Source organism: Octopus bimaculoides, chromosome 5, assembly GCF_001194135.2.
Source record: "Octopus bimaculoides isolate UCB-OBI-ISO-001 chromosome 5, ASM119413v2, whole genome shotgun sequence".
Taxonomy (NCBI): domain Eukaryota; kingdom Metazoa; phylum Mollusca; class Cephalopoda; order Octopoda; family Octopodidae; genus Octopus; species Octopus bimaculoides.
In genome coordinates this window covers 106,126,575-106,136,916 of record NC_068985.1, presented here as the reverse complement: position 1 = coordinate 106,136,916, position 10,342 = coordinate 106,126,575, and the positions used below count along the sequence as shown (strand labels likewise).

Genomic DNA, 10,342 nt, shown 5'->3' with positions numbered 1-10,342 from the left:
TTATTTATGGCAACAATGACAAATCTAACAAAAATATTTAATATTTGATATTGATCTGGTTAGCAGTAAAAAATAAGTAGAAAAAGTTTTTTTAAAATGGTTTCGTCATGAAAACCTTGTGTATTCTTTTATTTTTTTTTTACTTGTCTCAGTCATGTGATTGCGGCCCCAGGACTTATTCTTTGTAAGCCTAGTACTTATTCTATCGGTCTCTTTTGCTGAACTGCTAAGTTACAGGGATGTAAACACAGCAACATCCGTTGTCAAGTGATGGTGGGGGGACAAACACAGACACAAAGAAAAGGGACAGAGTGAAATGAAAGAGGAGGGAAAGTGAAAATGAAGAGAAAGCCAGGAAATGTGAGAGAGGAGGAACGCAAGAAAGAAGAGTGGAAAGAACGAAGTAAATGTGAAGAGGCTGATAGAAAGAAAGAAAGAATGAAAGAATACAAGAGTCTTACAAAATTTATATATATATAGATGTACTTACATATAAGAGACCAACGTGTACGTACGCTGCCATATGTATATAAAAAGGAATACAAAATATGGGATAAGAACGCAAAACATCCAGACAGTTAGCTTAGTTTTTCCTTGGGGCTGGCCAGATTGGAGCAATCTCAAGTATAACCAGCCAAAATTGCAACCGCTATCCAACTTTATTAGAACTCATGAAATTCAATTTCAACATTAACTATATTTTCTTTGCTTGGTGGACTTTTAAGAGCTTGGAGCACTGCTTCACTTCATCAGACTAAAGATTTATTTTGAAAAGAGACAGACAGACAGACAGAGGGAGAGACAGACAGAGTAAGAGAGGAGCACCTTCACTAACATGTGAAGCAGTGCTGTACATTAAATTGTGTTATAAGGTAGTTAGGAGAGGCAGGACAGTGCCCATAACTTTGTATAGGCCCTCTCAGACAGACATGGCTGATGTGCAGCATTAATATCTACAGTCTGCAAGCAAAAAGTGGATGAAGGAAACCTGAAGTCCAGCCTAGCCAAAAGATTGTGAGAGAGAACATGGAAAAAAATGAATAAAACAACTCTTTGAACAAGACAGAAGGACATAGTCAAGCAACCAGAAAATGAACATCAACTAGTCAAGGAAGAAAGATATAAATAGCTGCTTACTTTATTGTAACTATTCCATTCTGGGGTGCCCGTATAAACCAAATGTATTGGCACAATTTCTTTTGAGGACCACTGGAGATTTTGGCAAATGATATGTTTCCAGTTCTATTTTGAAGGACCTCCTTTGATCCACAATCTGAAAAAGACAAACAAAGTCTGAGTGTTATTATCATTGGTTTAACATTTCACCATGCTGATAGTTAATATGACATCATTATAAACACTTCATTTCATGTTGCTCCAGTTCATTCAGCAGGCAAAAATGAGTAACCCTGTGACAGATCGGTGTCCTGTCCAAATGGGGAATATATACATCATGAAAACCAGCCCTATGAGTCTATATGACTCAAGAAGGATCTTTATCCTTTTGTTATCATTGTATTAATTGTTAGGTGAGGCTACATTCTCAGTTATCTTACACTTTGACAAAACGCTAAACTGTTAAGCATACCCTGGTGACATATTCCACGAAGGAAGCTAGCTATTAGATATTTTCACAGTATAACTCCACTGTAAATCAAGATATACAATATTGTGGCAATATGCTGCACTACAAAGACATACCTACTTCTAGTGCTGTAATATCTTTGACAATCATATCATGATCTCTTTATTTTATATGAGCTGATTAATCCTCTAACATGATGAGCAATTATGTTTCTTAACATGCCAAGTTATATAGTCACCACTAAAAAAACTCCTTCTTCCGTTAACCCCTTAGCATTCAAACCGGCCATATCCGCCCTAAATATTCTACCAATTTTATGTTAAAACTGGCCAGATCTAGCCTCTCACACCTAACCTACAATGTCTTTCTAAACCTAAATAATTACATCATGAAAATGTCTTAGCTACAAGATAATGCATGGTTAATTCAAAGCAATGTGAATAAGTAAGTAGAGCATTTGACAGAGTAATCTGAATGCTAAAGGGTCAAACTGGCAGATACCATTTCCCTGCAAGCTATATATCCACATGAGTTGAATTCAGAACCGTAAGCTAACAGTATTGCTACTCAGAGCAACAAGATGGATTCAGTTATTCTGAAGTGAAGTGCTTCAATCATGAACATAACGAGTGCCACTGACAGGATATGAACCAACAACCTCTCTCAGAAGGCTGACTGGTATCTTTTTCACTCAACTATCTATGATCACATTTTTGAGGAGATTTCAAAGAATTTTCAAAATTGCCTTTGAATTATTGATAATGAGTATCAACTTAGTATATATTGGTATTTCTTGGATTTTCAGTCAATATCTGATTTTTAAGTATATTTTACCACATATTTATCTGCCCACATAATAACTCAATCTCTTCGCTTTGCCCTGACAAAACCCTTTGTTCATTTTGTATGACCAAGTGACACTGTTGTCTGCTTTGCCAGACCAGGCAGTCCTCACCCACTTTACCTACCTAGATAAACCCCATCTTTCTAGATAAGCCTCAGTCACTTTGCCTATTCAGATAATCTTCAGTCACATTGCGTGCTCATATAACTCCCAGGTTACTTTATCTGCCCAGATAAACCCTGGTCTCAGTCATTACATTTTTCTAGATAAGCCTTGCTCCTTTTATCTGCTAAGACAATCCCCGGTTACTTTGCCCAAATAACCACTTTGGCAATTTGTCAGCCCAGATAAAGCCACCTTCCCCACTCAAATACTTCCTTTTTAGTAGCAGGGGCTTTTTTGTTTTTCCCTGTTCTTTCACTGTCTTTCATGTTACTCAGGACCAGTGGCATAAAAAAGCATGCAATACACTCTACAAAATGATGAGTGTTAGGTAGGGTATTCAGCCATAGAAACTATGCTGAAGCTGACATTGGAACATGACATGGCCTTGTAACTCATTGGATCCTATCAAACCATTCAACCCATGCTAGCATGGAAAGTAGATGATGACGATGGTGATGATGATGATGATGATGATGATGATGATGAGGTAACCTCTGGTGAATTTATTAACCCAAATAACCCTTCATCACGTTATTTACACAAGACCATCATTTACTGTACTGACTACTCACACATTCATTCCTGTCTGTAGTCCTAAGTTTTGCTAGTCTCCCAGTAAAGCAGTTACTGAGCTGACCTAGAACAATTCAATGCTGCCTAGTTTATGACCAGTAAGGCATGACCATATGGCTAGCTGACCAACCTATGAAGGCATAGATATACTGTCCACCACTTCCTGCCTAGACACAAACACAAACACACACACACATGCTCACACACACACACACACACACACACACACAAACACACACTCAAAATCAACAACAGCCACTACTTGCTCTGTCCCTCCCCACAAACCCATTTGTTGGTGTTCGTAATGATAGCAAGTCTACTGTTATGTTGATAAATCAATACTATCAGATATCCTGCACACTATCAAATCATGTGATTGCTATACCATCCCCAAACTCCTTCCTCCTATCAACATTATGATGACATTTATCATAAATGGTTTGAAACATCAGAGAATCATCTTTTTTTTTTTTTCATCTTTAACAAATAAAAAAAGCAAGTTAGCATGGACAAAATATTTTTTTAACTATTACAATTATATTCTGCCCTATTATTTAATTGTTGTTGTTGTTGTTATTATTATTATTATTATTATTATTATTATGGATTGATAGAATGATTAGAACACCAGAAAAATGCCTTATTATTATTATTATTATTATTATTATTATTATTATGGATTGATAGAATGATTAGAACACCAGAAAAATGCCTAATTTTGTCTTTCATCCTTTCAGGGTTGATAAAATGAAGTACTAGTCTAGTATGGGCTGATAGTGTCATCTAACACCCTCTTCCCCTCAAAGAATTGCTGGCCTTGTCCTAAATCAGAAGCAATTATTATCGATAATTTTTGATGATTATAACATATTTAATACTACCAATATATATATTAATGCACACAGCAAAAAATATTTCTTGAAAGCTTACAAAAATGGTGTCGACTGCAGGTCAGCATACACACACTTCTGTCTCTCTATCATTCTAGACAACCTAGCTCAAAATAGCAACTAAATTCCTTTGAATTCCACCCTACTGCTTTAAAAAAAGAAATACACATAACAAATAAGATGGCTGAAATGCCATCAATCATACATCAACTCCACCTGGATCTAAACAACAACCATCAATACCCAGATGTCAGTAGATTATAACAATAAGCTCCCTCAGTATTTAAAGACCCCTTTCCACAGACATAGCAGAGAGAGCCTCATTCTCAACCACTTCATGCTAAAACTATAAGCTCTCTTAATCCACCTATGTAGCAAAGATAACCTTTTATTCTCAAAAGCCTTAAATTGACAGCTCCAGTTCCCGTGGTAACTAAATACTTCCTACCTTCCATGGTAACTCAACTTTCTCCAGACATCAGAGAGAGAGTAGCTTTTCAGCAATACTTAAGGTAACTAGGCAATACATAAGGTAACTAGGCAAATACCCAACAACATACAAAAAAGGGTCCTGTTTTAATCAACCTGGAAGAAAACATGGACTCTGTAAGCCAAAACAAAAAAGAGATGCAACTCACGGAAAAAATGATACAAGGTAAAAGGGATACTTAAGAGACAACCATTATGCATAACCATCTTTAGATGACCAATGTGGGCTCTTTTCCTAGTTACATCATGGAAACAATCTTTTATTCCTAGAAATTTAACTATGCTGAACCTGTTTGGTCAGAAGCTTTTATTCACAAGACATTCAGAATGACACAAACATGAGAGAGAAAACATCATCAAATTTTGCCTCAAAGTTTTTGGTGAGTGTTCATGCAGTGGATCCATCTAATGGTATTGATTTCTCAGGAGTATAGAAGAAGCTTTACTTAATTAGTGATGACTTCTGGATGACACTGAGACAATCAAGAACAGCCTGTGCTTTCATGAAATGAATTTTTACACCCATTTGTGTGGATGCAATGTTACTTCCAATGTATACAACAGAGTCTACAGATGTTAGGTTTTGTTTGGCTGTGCTTTATGATCCCTTCTGATTGTAGCAGAAATATTCAGTGTTTGAGTTTTTGACATAAAGATTAATATCTTCTGCTGTATTTTCAAGATTATGCATAAGAATAGTAACTTTTGAGATGAGTCTACAAAGAGAGCAATATAATCAGTAATGTAGGAACTGGGTAGTAAAGGGAAGGGGATTTTGCTAGAGTGAAGTCAAATTCTTTAATTTTGTCAAAGTGCAAAGGATAAAAGAGAAATAGTGCAAGCATATCACCTTGCAAAACACTTAATGTCAAAGAAATGTTAAAATTTCTTGTGTTATTGTAAAATGTCATTATTGTTGCTACTATTTCTTGAGTGTGTGTAAGAAGAATTTGCTCCATTTTGCCTTGATGAATAATCAAAAGTTTCCGAGAATTCTTCAAACCAACAATAAAATTGCTTGTAGATTTTTTTTTACCGACTCCTCAATTATTCTTCTGACTGTAAATATCTCTCCAACAATAGACCAATTTTTCCTGAACTCATTTTAGTTTCTTCATAAGACCTGCTTTGGTTATGGTTGTATATGTTTCAGCAACATTTTATTGTAAGAATAATCCCTCTGTAATTTTTTACCAAAAGTCTAAGTTTACTTTCTAGAGCAATGAGAGAATACAACTTTCAAATGACTTGCACTAAAATCACATCTCCATCCTGCATCTCAGATGTGCAGATAATCAGGGATGTGCCCAACTATGGTGTTGGTTATGTAGTCAAGTACTTTTTAAAAATCTACTACAGTGACAAACTCTCCAGAACGAAAATGCAAGCAGAAACTGAAATCAATTCTCTAAATGCAACATATAGTAACCTTGTCTTCTCTCAACAACATATTGCAGAAGAATGTCTTCTTCTCACAACTAAAATCAAACACTGAGTCCCAGAGGAGTTGGAAGTATTTGCTAAGATGCACAATTCATTGAAGAATGCTGCTACTCATTTAAAGTTAACTAAACCTCTCAGCAAAAAATATCACTAAATTCAGAAAAAGTCTCAGCAAGATCTTACACTTACAAAATCGAATAACAGAAATATATTGAAAGCAAAATAGATTTGATGGTGCATGCAGCAAGAAACAAGCAATCATCCCTAGAATGGCAAAATGCCAATGAAATTAGTGGCAAGGAAAGTACAAATAAGCTGAATCTAAAAGCCACAAATCTGCAACAATGATTATACAAGTGGAAGAAATACTTCCAGAACCTTTACAGTAATCCCCCAGCAGTCTTCGGTAGAACCACCAATAGGAACCACTATGAAGCATGTTTTTGATAGGTATAAACTCCATAAATCTCAGGATGTATGTTGTGACAATGTGGTATGTGTGCAAGTGTGTATTGTGATGGTGAGGGTTAGGAAGGTCAACAAAGCATAAATCTTATGACCACCCTTCGAGATTCGTCATTTAAAACTTTTCCTTGCCTTATAATCTACTCCACCTATACAGATCCCATCCCACCTCTATCCTCGTGTACACTCTACTTATAAATTAACTCCAATGTAAGCCCACCTCAGCTTGGTGTACCCTTTAAAACTAACCACCTTGAACTCAATATACTTTATCATGTGTGTATACTACTTAGTTACAATGCCATCCCATTTATTCCTACCTCTACTCTGTTGACCCCTTAAGACACACACAAAAACAATAACTTCTACATAAGAAATCATAAAGTTAATCCACCTATAGCATAAATACCCTCAGAGTAGCCATGAAAACTGCAACTCCCTAACTTCCCATCTCCCAACCCCAAACATAGACACCCTGAAACTCTAATGGGGCAGGAGGTAACTATATAAAATCATTATTCCTATTCACACTGTTGTTTGGAGACGCATACACAACAGTGCAGATAAGGAGTATCAATATAATGAAAGGGAGGTGGGAGAGGGAATTTCCTTCTTGATAAGAGCAGATGAAGGTCAAAGTAAATATATCTGTAAATAAATAACCAGACAGTTAAGACAGGCAAGGCTCTGAATAAATAGCTTATCAGAAGACATGCTGAGCTGAAATATAAAGGTGGACAAATACCAGAGTCAGAGGCAGGAGTAATATATATATATGATTTAAGTTCTCCAGAATTTTTATTTAAAATACAGGTCTGGAGCTATACTCAGCTGCATAAGACTATTAGGAAATATTTCAAAACAGTAGGTTGCAAGTATTGGCTTTGGTTCAATATATAGGAATTTTTTTATGTGTTATTAGCATGTTTAATATGTCTTGAACCAAAACTAACACTTACAACCTACAGTCAACTTTATAGGAGGTGACTGTAAAGAGACATAACTAAATACTGTGATATACCAAATCAAATTCACAACTAAATATTGCAGAGATGAGATGGTTAAATGGGAAACATATTGAGGTACCTACCCAGAGATAATTAGATGATCTTTTGATGTTTCTGGGCAAAACACTTTGCCTTCTGTTTCTGCAGTACACCTAGCTGTCAGAAACAAGAGCCATATAGACTGGGGTATTACCAATAATAAACTGGAATACAATCCAGAAGCAGATTTTCTCATTTACAAGCTCCTTTTGGGGGTCTTACAAAGTTATTTACATTTGATTAGTTTTCTTTTTACTCCCAAAATATATTTACTCCATAATAATATTTGAGCACTAAAATGGTTCGAGAAATACATTCCTTGAGAATTTCCACCACCTTCTCACCCTTCCCCAACATTAATGCTACAAGACTTCAAAGAACTTGGCTAAGATAACCAACATCTCGTAAGGTCATTAACAGCAACCTGTTTTCAGCTATGTAAGTCTTAACAGCAATTTAGAGAGAACAGGCACACATTGTAACCAAAACTGTAGCACAAGAGAATGCAAAGACCTACTTTTTGGCAATGTGATGGTGCTAAACAAAACAGCAACATTTGTTATCAATCTTATAATTGGAGATAAGTGAAATAATGCCAGACCCTCCAAAACTGAATAAATAGGAATAACTAAGTTAATATGGTTAATGTTCTGTTTAAGCAGTTGAAGCTCAGTGGTTTAGGGGATGATATCAAGAATGAGGGAGTTCTACAAAGATTCAATTCTAGGGTGGAAAAGTTAGACAAAGTGCTTGATGCAGGTTCTAGTGGGGTGAGGACAGGGCATAGATGAAAGAATATTTGAGGCTGCAGCAAAAATCATATAATTGTTGAAGTTAACATAAATATACTACAGTGAAATAAGTATGTTTTGAAAGCATGACCCATCAAGTATTTCATTCAAAACAGACTTATTAAAAATTCATTATAATTGAACTTAATATACTGTCAACATAGAATTGAATAGTCAATACATTTTTACATTTAGACAAAACAAAGCATATTTATATAGAAAGAGTAAACGGAGGAGAATTAAAATGTGAGTATCTTTTGGGTTTCCTAAATGATGCCCTGAAGGAGTGACTACCACTATGTTATCATTGTCATTGTTTTTATGTCCACTTTTCCATGCTTGCATGGGTCAGTTGGAGTTCAACAAGGCTGGTTTTCTACTGCAAAATGCTCTTCATGTTGTCAACCCTCACTTATTTCCATGCAAGGTAACACATACACACACATGATGAGGAGCTACTTTCAGTTGCTATCTACCAAAACCATTCACAAGGCTTTAGTTGGTATGGGGCTATAGTAGAAAATATTTGCCTAAGGTACCATGCAGTGGGACTGAACCCCAAACCATGTGGTTGGTAAGAAGACCTCTTAAACACACAGCCATGCTTGTACCCACAATACAGCATCATATTTATACCCTTGGTGGTATAAATATCTGGTGTGTGTGTGCATGTGTTTGTGTGTGTGTGTGTGTGTGTGTGTGCATGTGTTTTTAGATATAAACTGCATCCAGTAGTGAAGATCCAGTTCTGGAGTTGTAGCAAGCATGGCATGGCCTCTTAATTGCTATTACCCCCAGGTCTATTCTGACCCAGAACAAGTCTCTGTCAGGGTCTCATCTATGGATTACATAGATTTCCTAAGGGTAGAGGAGATACCTGTTATTTTTGACAAAGCCATGAGGAAGGAAATTCTTCCAAGAGAAAGATACTCTGATATAAGACTTGCAGTCAAAACAGTACCAGTCATCTTGCAATGACTATCACTGGAACCTACTAAGGTGACCAAGGGAGTGGTAAAAGTGCCATACTAGTTTTTGCCACTTAAATCCAATGACATACAGATGACTCACTATCATTTCATTTCTTGATCCATTTTGTATTTTATAAAGACTTACAGCAATAGATGTGTAGCACGAAAAGTCACATTCGCACACCTATAGGAATGAAAATGAATCAGAACAATCAGGCTGGACATGAGATGGCTATCATCTGACAAGATGAAGCAATCATCATACATGCATGCATACACACACACACACACACACACACATTCACACACACACACACACACACACACACACACACACACACACACACACACACACATTCACACACACACACACACACACACACAAGGACAGTAAGGATTAAATTGTGTTGCAGCAATAAGCTGACACCTTATATACCCAGATGGTCTTTCTTTTTAATAATTTTGTTTTGTGTGTAGGTGGTCTGTTGGGGGAGGGGTAGTCTGTACAGATCCATTACAATGTTAAGTGCCACTGTTTTGTGTTCTTTGTATCTTATTGTAGTTTATTATGAAGAGTGATTAGGGCCCTAGGCAGGGCTGGCATAATAAATGATAGAACTAAGGCATTGTCTGGCACTGTTCTTTCTTTCTATTGGCTAAATATGGTTTCTGTGACTGCTTTACGTATATTTATGTTGTTTTGCTTTCTCTAGCATGTCTGCTATGTGTATTGTGAATGTTGTGGAGTGGTTGTGTATAACTTTCAGTATTTTCCTTCCTTCCGGGTACATCATGTGTGTGTGTGTGTGTAGTATGTTTATATTGTTGGGTGTGATGGCTAGTTGCAGTTGATGTTTTCTATTATGGCTGGTTATGGAAGACAGTGGATTTTTAGGAAGTGCTACTCTAAGTCTGTTATTCTGGAACCAGGTGTCTGGGTGACTAATGTAAGAAACGGGTAGTTGTGCAACTGGTGGAAGGGTATGAATCTGATGTCTGCTGCTTATGAAGCTCTGTCTGCCTCTGTGTGTGTGTGTGTGTGTGCGCACATGCATGTGCACACACATGTTTGGAGTATGT

At 36.5% G+C, this 10,342-nt stretch overlaps 1 protein-coding gene across 4 annotated transcripts in view; it reads right to left on the bottom strand.

The window, feature by feature from the left end:
* The window catches only part of LOC106881102 (uncharacterized), an 88,622-nt gene that overhangs the window by 25,062 nt on the left and 53,218 nt on the right, over nucleotides 1-10,342 (bottom strand). For all 4 annotated transcript variants that reach the window (XM_014931332.2, XM_052967893.1, XM_014931331.2 and 1 more), the window contains exon 3: nucleotides 1,138-1,273. In XM_014931332.2, coding sequence (XP_014786818.1) covers nucleotides 1,138-1,273 — 136 coding nt within the window. The remainder of the gene's footprint in view (nucleotides 1-1,137; nucleotides 1,274-10,342) is intronic.